General features: G+C 36.7%; 1 protein-coding gene across 5 annotated transcripts in view; it reads left to right on the top strand.

The window, feature by feature from the left end:
- The window catches only part of LOC306854858 (spectrin beta chain, non-erythrocytic 1-like), a 103,153-nt gene that overhangs the window by 68,710 nt on the left and 15,416 nt on the right, over nt 1-19,027 (top strand). For all 5 annotated transcript variants that reach the window (XM_079393117.1, XM_079393115.1, XM_079393116.1 and 2 more), the window contains 14 exons: nt 676-978; nt 1,632-1,785; nt 6,712-7,582; nt 9,899-10,036; nt 11,355-12,111; nt 12,990-13,192; nt 13,282-13,372; nt 13,631-13,777; nt 14,198-14,461; nt 14,536-14,760; nt 14,831-14,920; nt 16,135-16,413; nt 17,185-17,315; nt 18,595-18,799. In XM_079393117.1, the coding sequence (XP_079249243.1) occupies nt 676-978; nt 1,632-1,785; nt 6,712-7,582; nt 9,899-10,036; nt 11,355-12,111; nt 12,990-13,192; nt 13,282-13,372; nt 13,631-13,777; nt 14,198-14,461; nt 14,536-14,760; nt 14,831-14,920; nt 16,135-16,413; nt 17,185-17,315; nt 18,595-18,799 (3,858 nt within the window). The remainder of the gene's footprint in view (nt 1-675; nt 979-1,631; nt 1,786-6,711; nt 7,583-9,898; nt 10,037-11,354; nt 12,112-12,989; nt 13,193-13,281; nt 13,373-13,630; nt 13,778-14,197; nt 14,462-14,535; nt 14,761-14,830; nt 14,921-16,134; nt 16,414-17,184; nt 17,316-18,594; nt 18,800-19,027) is intronic.

Genomic DNA, 19,027 nt, shown 5'->3' on the forward strand with positions numbered 1-19,027 from the left:
TCACTGCTTTAGCCGTATAAACAAACACACATGTGCTGCATTGTGTAACACATCTCAGCCATGGGTTTATGCTCTTTTCTGACCCCTGGTGGTCAAAGATTCAAACGACACAAAACACATTTTCTTCTGCACTATTTATATTTTATACTTTCTCAGTTCCTTTACAATATATTTTAAAAACAGTTTATTCATATTTTTATATTTATTATGAAATATGAATTTATTATTGTTATTTGTTCATTATTCTTTTTATTAAACCAAACCTCTAAATTAGTATTTTTCATAAATTTGCCACACACATCTATCTATCTATCTATCGATCTATCGATCTATCGATCTATCGATCTATCTATCGTTCTATCGTTCTATCTATCGTTCTATCTATCGTTCTATCTATCCATCCATCCATCCATAATTTTTTCTTATTTATATTTTTTTAGTGATGACAAAATTAGATGAGCGTGTTTTTGTACTAGTAATAGAATTTTTCAAAAATAAATATTATTTTAAATAATATTTAAATAATAAATATTCAATATTAAAAATATTCGAGACATTTTCCATCTCTGAAAATCTCATAAAATTCAATGAATTCACACACACATAAAAAAAAAACAAATATACAGAAATGAATTGCAGGTCAAACCTAGTAACATTCCCATTTCTTTTCTGCAGGACAATTTCGGATTCGACCTCCAGGCGGTCGAGGCAGCTACCAAAAAACACGAAGCCATCGAGACGGACATCGCGGCGTACGAGGAGCGCGTGCTGGCGGTGGTGGCTGTGGCCAGAGAGCTGGAGACGGAGAACTACCACGACATCAAGCGCATCACCGCGCGCAAAGACAACGTGCTGCGTCTGTGGGAGTATCTGCTGGAGCTGCTCAAAGCACGCAGACAGCGGCTGGAGATGAACTTCGGCCTGCAGCGCGTCTTCCAGGAGATGCTCTACATCATGGACTGGATGGACGAGATGAAGGTGAGCGAGGAAGACGAGGATGGAGGAAGGAGAGGGAGGACAAAGGTTTAGATGAAAGCCAGAGAGATGCAGTGCTCATAGAGAAATTAACTTTAAAAATAGATTCTAGCAATAGAAGTAGGTAAAATAAATTCAGCTACATTTCATTTTATTTAGTTTATCTTGACATACTAAAATAACTAAAGCTGAAATAAAAATGAACAAAAACTATATAGACATATAAAAAATTACAAAAACACAACACAATTACTAAAATTTGAACTAAAAATTACAATGAAAATATAAGAATACAAAACTAATTCAAAATATGAATAAATACTATGAGTATCTCAATTATACAAAAATAACACCAACAAACTCTCAAATTTATATGACCTATTAAAATCCCAGTAGACCCATATTACTGAAGCATTAACCCATTTTATTGCATATTTTGTGATGTTTAGAATATAACACGATGGTTAAGCTTTTTCATGTCACATTTATTAATTTAGCAGATGTTTTTAACTTGACAATCAATGTATCATTAGAGCCGACAGAATTTGCGGCAGTATAAACTAGATGAATAGATTAGCTTCGAAGCAAAGTGAATGCTGATCTAAACGATGTAGTTGTAAGTTTGATGTCGTGATATGGTCTCCTGTCCTCCACAGATGCTGCTGCTGTCTCAGGATTACGGGAAGCATTTGCTGGGAGTGGAGGATCTGCTGCAGAAGCACGCTCTGGTGGAGGCCGACATCGGCATACAGGCCGACCGCGTCAAAGCCGTCAACGCCAACGCACAGAGGTTTGCCGTGGATGATGAGGGTAAGAAGAGCTCCTTAGTCTTTATTGCTTCAGAAACTGACTCTAGTTATTTCTGGATAAAGAATCCATTCTTTCAGAATGACAGTGAAAATATAAAGTAAGGAGACCAGGTTCAGTCTATTAGAGTAGAATCAAACTAGTTCCTGATTCAGTTTTAGAGGTGTTTTTATTCAGAGCAAGCGTGCAGAGCTGGTCCAGGTTGGGTTTTGCGAGGTTCCCACGTTCAGGAAGAACCTGGAAATAACAGGGAGTTTTAAAACTCTGATTTGCCGGCCAGGAAAAGTCAAGGAAATGTAATAAATTTTAACAGTCGTGGAAAAGTCATAAACATTTTTAAAGTGAATATAAATTTCTCTGGTTCTGCTATAAATGAAGTCCAAACCTCATTTGAACTGCAGGACATGTTTTTATTTGTGTGCACACATATATAAAATATAATTGTTTAAATGTATGTGTTACAAGACTTGTACCTGACATCAGTTTGATTTTAGTATACTATTATAGCATTTATCAGTATTTCAAATTAGCTTTTATTTTTTATATTTATTTATTTAGTTTGTTTATATTTTAATATTATTATGAATTACTATGTTATTACATATACATTTATATTAATATTTATACTATTTTGCCTTTGTTATTATTATTTTTTTTCAATTTAGCTTTAATTTATTTGATTTTACTACTTCAACATAATTTTATTTTATTTCAGTTAGTTAATGTCTAATTTTCATTCAGTTTTCATATTTAATATTTATATTTTATTTAAGCTGTATTTCAATTAACAAAAACTATTTTAGTAGTATTAGTTAACAATAAAGACACTGCCTTACATCCCATACAGAAATGATTTTTTATTCATTATATTGTGTCATAACCATATATTGTTACGGGGCTGACGAGACGTGAGACGTGCGGATCCATGTGCAAAGCTTTATTAAGAAACATGGTCAGAAACAGGCAGGGTCAGACATCGGCAAACAGGTATGGCAAGGGCAAGACAGAGCAATCCGTGGAGCAAGCGTGGGTCAACGATCGGCGAACAGTATCCAAAGGGGCAAGGCAGAGAGATAATCCAGAGACGAGAGCAATAATCCAAACGGGGAGCAAACAGAGTCCAAACGGCAAGGCGAAGGGTTAATCCAGGAAACACGGGCAGGGTCAGACACGGCAGGAAAACAAGGCAAGACTAGGACTAGAATTATGGCTCTGTAGAGTTGCTATCGCTAGAAGAGTGATAAACGCTAACAATACTCGGCCCTGAGCAAGAGCAAGTCCCAGGCTTATATGGTGTGTGGTGGTGATTGTGAAATGAGCATCAGGTGTGTGATGTGTGAATGGTGACAGCTGTGATCTGTGCAATGCATTGTGGGAAATGGAGTCCAGTGTGTTGTGAGTGAAAGTCAATATGGTGAGCGGGTGACCTCTGGTGGTGGTTAACCGGGAGAGCATGGACCAGATTCGTGACATATATGCTAACAATGTATTTTTTTTTCTTTTGTATATGTGATTTTATTAAAGCAACATATTATTTTGTTTTAATAAAGGCACATACAGTATATAAATAAAAGACATATGATTTGTATTTAATATCAACATGTCCAAAAATGCATTACAGTACACATACATAAACGTACATATTTGTATGGACTAGATATACAGGTGCTGGTCATAAAATTAGAATATCATGAAAAAGTTTATTTATTTCAGTAATACCATTCAAAAAGTGAAACTTGTATATTAGATTCATTCATTACACACAGACTGATATATTTCAAATGTTTATTTCCTTTAATTTTGATGATTATAACTGACAACTAATGAAAGTCCCAAATTCAGTATCTCAGAAAATTAGAATATCAATTAAGACCAATGCAAAAAAAAATATTTTTAGAAATGTTGGCCAACTGAAAAGTATGAACATGAAAAGTATGAGCATGTACAGCACTCAATATTTAGTTGGGGCTCCTTTGGCCTGGATTACTGCAGCAATGCGGCGTGGCATGGAGTCGATCAGTCTGTGGCACTGCTCAGGTGTTATGAGAGCCCATGTTGCTCTGATAGTGGCCTTCAGCTCTTCTGAATTGTTGGGTCTGGCGTATTGCATCTTCCTCTTCACAATACGCCATAGGTTTTCTATGGGGTTAAGGTCAGGCGAGTTTGCTGGCCAATCAAGAACAGGGAGACCATGGTCCTTAAACCAGGTACTGGTAGCTTTGGCAGTGTGTGCAGGTGCCAAGTCCTGTTGGAAAATTAAATCTGCATCTCCATAAAGTTGGTCAGCAGCAGGAAGCATGAAGTGCTCTAAAACTTCCTGGTAGACGGCTGCGTTGACCTTGGACCTCAGAAAACACAATGGACCAACACCAGCAGATGACATGGCACCCCAAACCATCAATGACTGTGGAAACTTTACACTGGACCTCAAGCAACGTGGATTCTGTGCCTCTCCTCTCTTCCTCCAGACTCTGGGACCTTGATTTCCAAAGGAAATGCAAAATTTACTTTCATCAGAGAACATAACTTTGGACCACTCAGCAGCAGTCCAGTCCTTTTTGTCTTTAGCCCAGGCAAGACGCTTCTGACGCTGTCTCTTGTTCAAGAGTGGCTTGACACAAGGAATGCGACAGCTGAAACCCATGTCTTGCATACGTCTGTGCGTGGTGGTTCTTGAAGCACTGACTCCAGCTGCAGTCCAATCTTTGTGAATCTCCCCCACATTTTTGAATGGGTTTTGTTTCACAATCCTCTCCAGGGTGCGGTTATCCTTATTGCTTGTACACTTTTTTTCTACCACATCTTGTCCTTCCCTTCGCCTCTCTATTAATGTGCTTGGACACAGAACTCTGTGAACAGCCAGCCTCTTTAGCAATGACCTTTTGTGTCTTGCCCTCCTTGTGCAAGATGTCAATGGTCGTCTTTTGGACAACTGTCAAGTCAGCAGTCTTCCCCATGATTGTGTAGCCTACAGAACTAGCCTGAGAGACCATTTAAAGGCTTTTGCAGGTGTTTTGAGTTAATTAGCTGATTAGAGTGTGGCACCAGGGGTCTTCAATATTGAACATTTTCACAATATTCAAATTTTCTGAGATACTGAATTTAGGACTTTCATTAGTTGTCAGTTATAATCATCAAAATTAAAGGAAATAAACATTTGAAATATATCAGTCTGTGTGTAATGAATGAATCTAATATACAAGTTTCACTTTTTGAATGGTATTACTGAAATAAATCAACTTTTTCATGATATTCTAATTTTATGACCAGCACCTGTATATGCTAATATAATAACTTTCATACATGTTTTTACTTCATATGGCAATATATTTAATGTATGGAAATGTAGTATATATATTAGTATATGAGATGAAATCATCCCCATCGAACTTAAAAAATAATAAAATAATTTTACTCACAATCACTAGAGTAGCCATGGAAATGTACTGGTCAAAAAGGGCAATCCTTTTTCAAACAGCATATGGAATTGTTATTCAACAAAGTCACTTTACATAATAATAGTGAGCCAGCTTGTGAAGAATAAAAACTTCAGGTCAAGAGTGGCTAAAAGTGTCTTTAACCAACTGTCCTCTCCATCTGTTATCCTTCTCTCTCAACAAAACCCGGTGTAGAAACAATTTTTACCCAGAAATTTCACAAAGAAACAGCATTAAATTGTGAAATTCTAGAAAGCCTGAAAGAGTATTTTCATGCAACATACTCCAGTGTTCTGTTTTATTCACAAGTTCAAAAAAGGTATTTTTACAGTTTATTTATCTATTTTTTCTTGTAGGTCTGGGCGATAAATCGATAACGATAATTATTCCTATATAATTTTTAAACGATAAAATGATATGAAGAGTTAGATAAATGCTCGATAATGTTTATATGCCAAAAGCGGAACGAAACAGCATTAACGATGCCACATGGATCATTTATCTGCTCGGATCAAAGTTTAACAGCTCCCTAGAGCAGACGAGTCTCGGTCTCGCGACACTAAACAGCGCTGTGAGATCCAGTGTGAAGTGCTTGAATTCAGCGAACAACACAAATGACTCAGTGATTTTAAACAGCCAGATGAAAAAGTGCTGACAGACAGCAGAAACACTGCACAACGAGACAGTCAGAAGGTTTTTCTATCTACAAATCACCATCATTTACCATGGATTTACTTTAGAAACACTAACTGCACCATGGTATTGCGGCATAAATGTGGGATATTCATGTTGAATTTTATTATTAATTTAGACATGCACTAAAGGAGTAATGGAATAATAATTACTTTTTTATGATTAAGCTATAGCACGTGTGCATTTATACTAAATGTCTTCAGAATACTGTTTTTTTTATACAAATACCTAAAAACCATAGTTAAATAGTTAAATTTTTACTATGGTATTGAGGTACTATGTGTGGTTTTAACTGTGATTATCATCATTTAAATGTATTCTACTATGGAAGACCAATGACCAATAAATAATAATCAGTCGGAATAATTAAATTTCACCTTATAAAAATGAGGTTGCTACAATTTTTTGACAATGACCAAAAATTTGCATCTGCATGCTGGCTCAAGCTTCTACTACTATCAAATGTGCATTTCTAAGAGAGAAAAAAAGTTATATTATTATTAATATTATCAGGCAACACTAACCTGCTTCTTGATATGAAACAATATCAGTCATTATGCAGAAACAAAATTTTCTATTAAGATATTTATTTTGTTAAGGAAAATTAAGTCTACTTTCACCTTGGAGCAAAAATCTGGCTTTAAACTTGAAAGAAATAAAGATTTGACATTTATTGTGATAATTATCAATATTGACTGATATGAAAAAAATGATGGTGATAATTTTTTTTTTGGCCATATCGCCCAGCCCTAGTTTCTTGCTTCTTTAATCGTTTCTATCTTCTCCCCATCTGATACAGGCTACAAACCCTGTGACCCTCAGGTCATCCGTGACCGCGTGGCCCACATGGAGTTCTGCTATCAAGAGCTGACCCAGCTGGCAGCCGAGCGCCGCGCCCGTCTGGAAGAGTCCCGCCGCCTGTGGAAGTTCTTCTGGGAGATGGCAGAGGAGGAGGGCTGGATTCGCGAGAAAGAGCAGATCCTTTCCTCGGACGACTGCGGTAAGGATCTGACGGGCGCCGTGCGTCTGCTGAGTCAACACCGCGCTCTGGAAGACGAAATGAGCGGCCGCGCCGGTCACCTCCAGCACACGGTGCGCGAAGGTCAAGCCATGGCCGACGCTGGGCACTTCGGCGAAGATAAGATTCGCGAACGCATCGCCGACGTTCAAGCGCAATGGGCCGCTCTGGAACAGCTGGCTGCAGTGAGGAAAAAACGATTGGAAGAGGCTTGCAACCTTCACCAGTTCCAAGTTGACGCGGACGACGTCGACACCTGGACTTTGGACGCGCTTCGAATCGTCTCCACCGCTGACGTCGGCCACGATGAATTCTCCACTCAAGCTTTGGTGAAGAAACACAAAGATGCCTCAGCCGAGGTTGCTAGTTATCGCTCGGTCATCGACGCTCTTCACGAACAGGCCCAGTCCTTGCCTCCCGAACAGGTGCAGGCGGCCAACATCAACGAGCGGCTGGCGGGCATCGAGGAGCGCTATAAGGAGGTCTCGGAGCTCACCAGGCTGAGGAAACAGGCCCTGCAGGACGCCTTGGCGCTCTATAAGATGTTCAGCGAGGCAAACGCATGTGAGCTCTGGATCGACGAGAAGGAGCTGTGGCTCAACAGCATGGAGATCCCAGAGAAACTGGAGGACCTGGAGGTCATTCAGCACAGGTGAGAGGTCAAGTCTGTATTTTTGTGGTCACACTTATCATCCCAATTAGCATAGTTGAGATTTGTGGCTTGCAAATTTCACAAATTTTGCAGGTGTGTTTTGAGCCATTCATTTGCGTAATTTTTAAATGTTTGATGTTGGCTTGAGAAAACCTAGCCAGACAGTTTCGAGGTAGTTTTAAATTTTAAGTATCTTTAAAAACAGTTTTAATTTTGAGGTAGTTTTAGAAGCTTGAAGCAGTTTTCAGTTTGATATAGATTAAAAATGTTACATTTTGAAGCAGTTTTAAGTTTGGAGCCGTTTTTAAAAGTTCAAGGTTTGAGTTTTACGTATGAAGTATTTTATAAAGCTTGAATTGACGTTCGCAAAGAGCTTGATTGACAGGCGTTCTGACCAATCATAACGATGAATCGGCCATCTTGCCTGACAAACAAATCAAGCAGGAGAGTAGTTTAACTTCGGTGGACTTAAACTTAAAAAAAATTGTGTATTGAAGTCTTTCCTCAGTTGAAATAAAATACCTTCTGATGTTCATTCATGTTTATTCCGTGCTTTAAGTAAATATGAAAAGACGATCGTTTCATGTGCCGCTTGAACTGAGGAGCTACAGCGATCTGTCAAGACACATTAAAGAGCCACAAAACGGTATTTATTGTTTGAATTTCTAGATAAATGACCAAATTTGAAAGCTGAGACCTTGTTTCATACCAGAAGTAACCTGCTCTGTCTTGTCTGTCAGTGTGTTGTCAGTTTCCACTTTGCTTTGCGATGTATTTTTCACTGCTTGAGAACGTGATGTGTAGTGCGAGAGAGACCTGGCTTGTCGGATATAACAACAGTAACTAAGGAGGGCGGGTTTTTGCGAAGGGTCAATTTTGAAGCAGTTTTAAATTTGAAGTATTTAAAAAAAATACTTTTAAAGCAGTTTGAAGTATTTTAAAGTCTGAAATAGTTTTAAAAGGTTACATTTTGAAAAGGTTTCAAGTTTGAAGCAGTTTATAAAACTTGAAATTTGAATTAGTTTTTAAAAATTCAAGGTTTAAAGGTGTTTTAAGTTTGACGTAGTTTTAAAAGTTTAAAGCCGTTTTAAATTTGAAGTATTTGTAAAAACTTTAATTTTAATGCAGTTTTAAATTTGAATTAGTTTCAAAGTTTGAAGGTGTTTGACAGTTTTAAGTTTATAGCTGTTTTGAATTTTAAAGCAGTTTTAAGTTTAAAGTAGTTTTAAAACCTTGAAGTAATTTTAAGTTTGATTTAGCTTAAGAAGCTGGAAGTTTGAAGCTGTTTTAAGTTTAAAGGAGGCTATTTTTAAATTTGAAGTATATTTAAAAAATTCGAGATTTGAAGGCATTGATTGACAGTTTTAAAAGTGTAAAGCTGTTTTGAATTTTAAGTATTTTTTAAAACTTCGATTTAAAGCAGTTTTTTTATTAAAAGTAGTTTTGAAACAGTTTTAAGTTTTGTGCATTTTGAACCAATTTTACATTTGAAGTAGCTTAAAAATTACATATTGAAACAGTTTTAAGTTTGAATCAGTTTTAAAAATCAAGGTTTGAAGGAGTTTTAAGTTTTGAATTTGAAGCCGTTTTAAAAGTTTGAAGCAGTTTTGAGTTTGAAAGTTTAAATTTATGCATTCTGAACCAATTTTAAGTTTGAAATAGCTTAAAAAGTTTTGAAGCAGTTTTTAGTTTAAAGCATTTTTAAGTTTGTGGTAGTTTAGAAAGCGTTAAAAGGTAGTTTCAAAAGTGTGAAGCAGTTTTAAGTTTAATGTAGGAAGTTTACAAGGAATTTGACAAGTTTGAAGTTTTTAATTCCATGCAGCCACTAGGGCAGATAAACAGATTGCTGTCCGGTTGCTAGGCTGTTCTGTGTGGTTGCTAGGCTGTTGCTGTGGTGTTCTGGGTTCTTGCAAGGATGTTGCAAGAATATTATTAGGGTGTCCTGTGTTGCTGTTAGAAGGTTTCTATATGGTTTCTAGGGTGAAGTCTGAAGGTTTGAGACGAGTTTGGTGGATGTAGCTAAAAAGCTCTAGGAATATTTGTCTAAGAAAAAAATAATGACTAATAAGGTTAAGTAGAACTTTGGCTTTCTCAAGCCAACATATTTAGCAGCGTTTACAGCCACAGCTGTTAATGCTGAGTCCCGCCGCTGGAGAACAGCAGTGCAAACGTCTGAATGTTCTCTGTGGTCGATAACAGATTGAACTCACTCTGGTGTGGCTCCATTTGTCAAGGACAAATTATTGTAAAACATGATTCTTCAGGACTGCTGTTCTTGATGATTGTGTGATTAAAAATGTTTTTATTACCCTCCAGGTTTGAGAGTCTGGAGCCTGAAATGAATAACCAGGCCTCACGCGTAGCCGTTGTCAATCAGATCGCCAGGCAGCTCATACACAACGGACATCCGAGCGAGAAAGACATCAAAGCCCAACAAGACAAACTCAACACCAGGCAAGTCATAGCATTCTATGCTGGTGACAAATGTATTTTTGTGTTCTGTGTAGAAAGTACAAACACCTGCTGAAAGTACTAGCATAGCTGGTCACCAGAACATGTTGCTGGATACTGGTAGGGCTGCACGATTTGGTGGAAAAATCTCATTGTGATTTGTATGATAAAAATTATGGTTGTGATTTAAAATGCTAAAATTGGCAAAAATGTCTATATATAATGGGTTTGTGTGTGCGTGTGTGTGTGTGTATATATGTATGTATACTGTATATATATATATATATTTATATGTATATATAGAGAGAGAGAGAGTTTAAGAAAAATAATATAGTAATATTATTTTATTTTTAAATATTTTTTATTTTCATCCAACTTTCTGATAATTGCACTAAGCCAGTTTACTAAATAAAAATATTAAACAAATATAGTTCACTGTAAAATTAAAAAATAGAGTATTAAAGAGAAATAATAGTAATTTTATTTTAAATTACAATACAGATTTTTGTTGTTGTTGTTTTGTGTGTTTTTTTTTGGGGGGGGGGGGGGGGGGGGGGGGGTCTTAATTTCTTTATTTTCAGTCCACCTGTTCATTTTGATAATTGCACCAAGCCATATTGCGATTTTGGTATAATAAATACAAATTTAAATTATAAATATTACTATTGTAATATTTCACTGTTATAAAAATTATTTTATTTTTGAATATTTTTGACTGTCTTTATTTATTTTCAAACCATATTTTTGATAATATCACTGAGATATTGTAATTAGTTTTTTTTTTTTAAATAAATAAAAATAATTATATAAATAAAAACAAAATAAGAAATACTACTATTGTAATAAATATTGAATAAAAAATAAAGTATTTAAGAAAAATATAATAATAATAATAATAATAATTTTAAATGTCAATACTAATACTTTTTGGCAGTCTTCATTTCTTCATTTTCCCAAAAAAATTTATGAAAAAAAAAAGAAAAAGCACTAAGCCATATTGCGATTTCCATTTTATTTCAATTATTCATGCAGCCCTACATATTGGTTCGCCCACTGGGCTTCTTATATAAAATATATTCCAATCAAAAAGTACTCTCAAAATATAATTATTTTTTCAGTTGTCTGTGTTTTCTGGAAGTTGACTCAATAACCTTAGGATTACTAGCTCCTTTCTCTACTCATTGAACACAATTTAACTAGCTTAACCATCTGAGATTTCCTTGGTCAAGCTGGTCAGCTTCCTTCAACTAGCACTTAACCAGCCTGGTCCAGCTGTAGGTAAGTAACACGTGTTAAACTGCAACCTGATGCTCATCTGCAGGTGGAGTCAGTTCCGTGACCTGGTGGACCAGAAGAAAGAGTCCCTCCACTCGGCTTTGGGCGTGCAGAACTACCACCTGGACTGTAACGAGACCAAATCCTGGATCCGTGAGAAGACCAAAGTCATTGAGTCCACCCAGGAGCTGGGCAACGACCTGACGGGTGTAATGGCCCTCCAGCGCAAGCTCACCGGCATGGAGCGCGATCTGGCCGCCATCGAAGCCAAACTGGGCGACCTCCGCGGTGAGGCGGAGCGCTTGGCCGGCGAACACCCCGACCAGGCCAAAGCCATTACGGGACGGCTGGCCGAGATCACTGCCGTTTGGGAGGAGATGAAGGAAACCCTACGGAATCGTGAGGCATCTCTTGGGGAAGCCAGCAAGCTGCAGCAGTTCCTCCGAGAGCTGGACGATTTCCAGTCCTGGCTTTCCCGCACGCAGACGGCCATCGCGTCTGAGGACATGCCCAACACGCTGGCCGAGGCCGAGAAGCTTCTGGCCCAACATGAAGGAATCAAGAACGAGATCAACAACTACGAAGAGGACTACCAGAAGATGAGGGACATGGGCGAGATGGTGACGCAGGGGCAAACGGACGCTCAGTACATGTTCCTGAGACAGAGGCTCCAGGCTCTGGATACTGGATGGAACGAGCTTCATAAGATGTGGGAGAACCGGCAGAACCTTCTATCGCAGTCTCATGCCTATCAGATCTTCCTCAGAGACACCAAACAAGCCGAGGCCTTCCTCAACAACCAGGTGAGTTGGTTGAACACCAGTATACTCTTGAAAATAAAGGGTTTTTTAATGACATTGATGGTTCCATGAAAAACCTTTAACATCCAAGATTCTAAGGTTCTTTAGATTATTAATATGTTCTTCACACTAAGAAAAAAAAAAAAGGTTCTTTTCAGAACGGTTCTATGGGAAACCCCAAAATGGTTCTTCTATGCCATGGCATCACTGCAAACAAAATAAGAAATTTTACTTTTGAAATTAAAATTTTAAATAGTTTTAAATGACAATAATAATAATAATAATTATTATTATTATTATTATTAGTCATTTTAAATTTTAATTATAATTATAATTTTAATTCATTTTTCATTTTAATTATAATTGCACTAAGCCATATTGCGAAATCTTTTACTAAATAAACTTTCAAAAAGTTTACTAAATAAAAATATTAAACAAAATAAGAAATTTTACTATTGTAATATTTTTCAATAAACTGAGGGTTTTTAAAAAAACGTTTTCTAACAGTAAAATAAAAAATTAAGTAATTGAGAAAAATAGTAATAAAAATAATTTTATTTTAAATTACAATACTAATATTTTTCCCTATTTTTTGTTAAACAAAATTAGACATTTTATTATGGTAAAATTTCACTGTAAAATAAAAAAAATCAAGTATATAATCATCATCATCATTTTATTTTAAATTAAAATAATACAAATATTTTTCACACTAAGAAAAAATGGTTCTTTTAAGAACTGTTCACTGAAGTTCTTTGAGGAACCAAATATGGTTCTCTCATGGCTCTTTCATATGAAATCCTTTTGGACCCTTTATTTTTTAGAGTTGAAACATCCTGTTTGAGCTTCATCTGAGTGATTTATTCTCTATCTTTCTGTAGGAGTATGTTCTGGCTCATACCGAGATGCCCACCACCCTTGAAGGAGCAGAAGCTGCCATTAAGAAACAGGAGGACTTCATGACCACCATGGACGCCAATGAGGACAAGATCAACGGAGTGGTGGAGGCTGGAAGGAGACTGGCCAGTGACGGAAACATCAATGCTGACCGCATCCAGGAGAGAGCAGCCTCCATCGATGACCGGTAACAAAACACATGCAATTAAACAAGTCAAACTCAATAGATAAAAACAGATAAAAGAGTCGGAATGACCTTCAAGCTTTAACCTGCAGGCACAAGAAGAACCGTGAGGCGGCCGTGGAGCTGCTCATGAGGCTGAAGGACAACAGAGACCTGCAGAAGTTCCTGCAGGACTGCCAGGAGGTGAGCTGACCCTGGTGCTATTATAGTTTGTATTCATATTTTGAACAAGTGTTTATTTTTTTTTGTTTTTAGTTATTTTAGTACATCAAGTGAAACTAAATTAAAATGAGAAATGTTGCTGAAAACTACCTGAAACTTAAAAAAAAAATTTTTTTTCAAGTATCGAAAATGTATTTGTATAGTTTCAGTTTCAGCTTAAAAATGAGGCAGCTCCAATAGAAACACATCTTAACCTGATGTTTTGTGTCCTCTGCTCAGCTGTCCCTGTGGATCAATGAGAAGATGTTGACAGCACAGGACATGTCCTACGATGAAGCTCGCAACCTGCACAGCAAATGGCTCAAACACCAGGCCTTCATGGCCGAACTGCAGTCCAACAAAGAATGGCTGGACAAAATCGAGAAGGTCAGTTATCAGTGCATTTAATTTAATAGCATTCAATTTACATCTTAAATTATACTCCTTTTGTTTTGTGCAATAGTACCAGTTTGAAATCAAATAAGTAAATAAGTGTTATACTGGACAGAATCCATAATCCTGCCTTGAAAACATCATGCATTCAGTAATTCCTTAAAGTATCATGTGTTATAGCATTAATATTTAGACAATATTCCTCATAAGGCACAATTTAATCAGAAAGAGAATTGCATTGTTGTTTTGTGAGATATTGATTATACTTGACTTAATATGTCAGTGTGCATCTCAAGCAAATATATCTTGATATATAATAAAATAAACCGTTCTAGATAAAAACATCTGCTAAATGCATGAATGTAAATGTAATTTGGTTCCAGTGAATGTAATGTAATCTCTGTGTGTGTGCAGGAAGGGAAGCTGCTGGTCTCGGAGAAGCCGGAGACAGAAGCCGAGGTGAAGGAGAAGCTGGCAGCGCTGCAGAAGATGTGGACCGAGCTGGAAACCACAACTCAGACTAAAGCCCAGTGTCTGTTTGACGCCAACAAGGCCGAGCTCTTCACGCAGAGCTGCGCCGATCTGGACAAATGGCTGGTGGGTCTGGAGGGTCAGATCCAATCGGACGACTACGGCAAAGATCTGACCAGCGTCAACATCTTGCTCAAGAAACAACAGGTTTGAGATGATCAGAGCTGACGGCTGTGCTCATGCTCTGAAGGACGAGACTAACTCTTCTCCTTTGTGTCCAGATGCTGGAGAAGCAGGTGGATGTGCGTCAGAGGGAGGTGGAGGAGCTTCAGTCTCAAGCTCATGTGTTGAGGCAGGAGGGAAAGGACACGGATGAGGTGGATGGACGCCGGCAGGTGGTGGAGCTGAAGTTTAAGGAGCTGCTGGAGCCGTTGCAGAAACGGAAAGACTTCCTCATGGCCTCTCGTGAGATTCATCAGTTTAACCGCGACATGGAGGATGAGATTGTAGGTTTGGGTTTATATATGCGTGTGAAAGTTGAGCTGTTCATGTGTTTAACTTCTTGTTTCTCCTCAGCTCTGGGTTGAGGAGCGGATGCCTCTCGCTACGTCAACAGACCATGGCCACAATTTACAGACTGTTCAGCTGCTTATCAAGAAGAACCAGGTAATGTATTATGGGTTCATTATTTTTTTTAATTACTATATGTAACCCTGGAGCACAAAAGCAGTCATAAGTAGCACAGGTATATTTACAGCAATAGCTAACAATACACTGTATGGGTCAAAATGATCAATTTTTCTTTTATGCCAAAAATCAATAGGATATTAAGTAAAGATCATGCTCTATGAAGATATTTTGTAAATTTCCTACCATAAATATATAAAAACTTCATTTTTGTAATATGCATTGCTAAGAACTTCATTTGGACAACTTTAAAGGCAATTTTCTCAATATTTTGATATTTTTGCACCCTCAGATTCCAGATTTTCAAATAGTTGTATCTCATTTTCAGAAAATTGACCCTTATGACTGGGTTTGTGCTCTAGGGTCACATTTAAAAACAAACGCAAACTAAAGATGTTTTGGATCAGAGATGAATTCAGACTGACCAGAAAAACGACGTAAAAGGGCTGGTTTGGGTTATATATTTTTATTTGTACATTACTGTTCAAAAGTTTGGGGTCAGTAAGATTTTTTATGTATAACTGAAATGAAAAATATATATATCATTATTTTTTTTCATTTCAGTTAGTAACATTTCTAATTTTATTTAACTTGATGACCTAAAATAACTCAAAACTGAAATCAAAATTAATAAAAAACTACTAAAAACAACATCAAAATTACTAAAACTTTAACTAAAATTAGAATGGAAATGTAAAATATACAGATAAAAACTGATTCAAAATGTTAATAAAAACAATAATAGTATCTCAATTATATTAAAATAACACTGATAATGAATAAAAGATTTAGATTTTAGAAATGCTGTTTTTTCCCCCACAAAAATATTAAGCAGCACAACTGTTTTCAACAATAATAATAATCAGAAATGTTTCTTAAGCAGTAAATCAGTATATTAGAATGATTTCTGAAGCGCATGTGACACTGAAGACTGGAGTAATGATGCTGAAAATACAGCTTTAATCACAAGAATAAATTACAGTTTACAATATATTCAAATACAAAGCAGTTATTTTAATTTCTAATAATATTTCACAACATTAACAAACAAATGCAGCCTTGGTGAACATAAAAGCTTTTTTCAAAAACATTGCAAATCTTACCGACCCCAAACATAAAGTGTTGTCAAGACAATTTGTGCTGCTTTTGTACATTTTATTGAATTAGGTGCACACTTATTCTTTCATCCACAGACATTACAGAAGGAGATCCAGGGCCATCAGCCGCGCTGTGACGACATCTTCGAGCGCAGCCAGAGCATCCTGAAGGCCGACGGTCCCAATGTAGAGGCCATCCAAGCCCGTCTGTCCGACCTGCAGCAGCTCTGGAGCCTGATCATCCAGGAGACGGAGAAACGGCACGCCAGGCTCGAGGAGGCCCATAAGGCCCAGCAGTACTACTTCGACGCAGCTGAAGCCGAAGCCTGGATGAGCGAGCAGGAGCTCTACATGATGTCTGAAGAGAAGGCCAAGGTCTGTGATGTTCCCATGAATGAAATCTGTAAATGACAGAGTAGTGGTTTCTATAGATATCATTAAAGTTAATGTGCATTGAGATGGTTTTCATTGTGTGTATTTAAGGCAAGACACAACAGCCAAGACTGTTTTTTTTATGCATTGGTCAGTTTTGAGATTTTAATATATTTTGCTTCTATAAATGTGTCTTATTTCAGACTAGTGAAAAGAAAACATGCAAAATACACATTTAAGTGTTAATTTTACTGTACTCCTATCTATTGTGTTTGTAGATTTCAATTGCAATAGATATTTACTCAGCAGCACTTACATACAGCAAACTTAGCCGTTTTATTCCTGTCTATATTCGGAAGGTTTTTACTGAAGAGTTTGTTCATTCACACTGATTGAAATAACATTTTATTTCTAAAAACATGATTGAAAATGTATTTTATTCTTTCTTGTTGACAGTATTTCCTGATTTATAGAGTGATTAAAAAAGAGATCACTTAACAAAACTGAAGCCAGAACCTGGCTTTACTCGGGGTTCAGATTTTGCTTCTGTAAAAGTATGCAAATTAGTGTATATTTATACATAATGTCTGATTTTGCATATTTAAACAACATTTCAGAAAATCTGTAATCCAAAGTTCAACATCTTCATGTATTATGATTAATTAACTGGAGGAATATAGTGATATCTGTCCTGTTTAAACCAAAATGATGTTCACATTAGCAGTTAAATATTGACGTGCTGCTTTTCTGAAATGTCGCCCTTGTTGTTCTCAGGATGAGCAGAGTTCAGTGGCCATGCTGAAGAAGCACCAGATCCTGGAGCAAGCGGTGGAGGACTATGCTGAAACCGTGCACCAGCTGTCCAAGACCAGCAGAGGCCTGGTGGCCGCCAACCACCCCGAGAGGTACAGAACACAGTTACACACTTAATCTGAATCTGAATCTGAATCTGGGTCTCATTTTGACACTCAATCTGATATTAACTTTAAAACTAAAAATCTAACATTGACTTTGTTTTCTAAACATATTTCTAAATATGAATCTGATTTTGACTCTAAAACTGACTTTGGCTTTGATTCTAAATCTGATTTAGATTTTCTGCTTTTTAGACTCTAAAACCGACGTCTCTGACACTGATTTAAATTATTTTGAAATTGATTCTGAACCTGAAGATGGTTCTGAAAATTTTAATCTGATTCTGATTTTCACTCTAAAACTAAATTTGACTTTTTAATTTTGATTGTAAATCTGAATCTAAATCTGCCTTTGACTGTAATGCTAATTTGAATCTACTGGATTTTAATCTGAAACCTATTTGATTCTGGCTCTGGATCTGAATCTGATTTTGACTCTAAAACTAACTTTGACTTTTTAATTTTTTTTTTATTTTGATTGTAAATCTGAATCTAAATCTTCTTATGACTATAATGCTTGAATCTACTAGATTTAAATCTTAATCATATTGATTCTGGCTCTGAAACTTTTATTTCTAAATCTGGATTTGAATCTGATTTTGACTCTAAAACTAACTTTGACTTTCATTTTTGAATCTAAATCTGCTTTTCACTGTAATTCTGAAACTGACTTTGGTTCTAAATCTGGATTTTAATCTGATTTTGGCCCTAAAACTAACTTTGACTTTCATTTTTGAATCTAAATCTGCTTTTGACTGTAATTCTGAAACTGACTTTGGTTCTAAATCTGGATTTGAATCTTAATTTGATTTGATTCTGTCTCTGAAACTGAGTTTGACTTTGATTCTTAACCTAAATCTGATTTGATTCTAAATCTGGATTTGAATATTTATCGAATTTGGATTCTAAAACTAACCTTGATTCTAATCTGATTTCGACTCTGACTCAAAAACTGACCTTGACTTTGATTCTTAATCTGGATTCAAATCTAATATGATTCTGACCTGGATTCTAAATATGGATTTGAACTTTAAACTGATTTAGCTCTGGCTCAGAAACTGACTTTGATTCTGAACCTAGATCTGAATCTCATTTTGATTCTAACTTTGATGTGGATTTTAAATTGAACTGAATTAGATGTGCACTCTAATATTCGTATTTCAAATCAGATCTTGTTCTTTGCACCTCTGGCCTGATTAACATCTTATGCTGAACATCTCCGAATGTGATCTTGAAATCCAGCCTGACTTCTGATGTGTCTGTACTGTAGTGAGAGGATCGGCATGCGTCAGTCACAGGTGGATAAGCTGTACGCCGGACTGAAGGACCTATCAGAGGAGAGGAGAGGCAAACTGGAGGAGCGCTTCCGCCTCTTCCAGCTCAACCGGGAGGTGGACGATCTGGAGCAGTGGATCGCCGAGAGAGAGGTGGTGGCTGGATCTCACGAGCTCGGACAAGACTACGAACACGTCACTGTGAGTGCGAAAAACGAATTCTAACACTCTCATAATGTCAAAATTTTCATTTCAGTGTTAAGATCCTTACATACAGAGTCTGACATTTTTGAATGAGTTTTTTCTGGGGTTCTTCTCTTATTTGACATCGTTTCCTATCAAAATGCTTGCTACGGATGCGAAAACGCTGAAAAACTAACCTGATCCGAATTTTTTTTTATGACGGATGAAAGTTTCGGAGGCAGTGTG

The sequence above is a fragment of the Barbus barbus genome, assembly GCF_936440315.1.
Source record: "Barbus barbus genome assembly, chromosome: 35".
Lineage (NCBI taxonomy): Eukaryota > Metazoa > Chordata > Actinopteri > Cypriniformes > Cyprinidae > Barbus > Barbus barbus.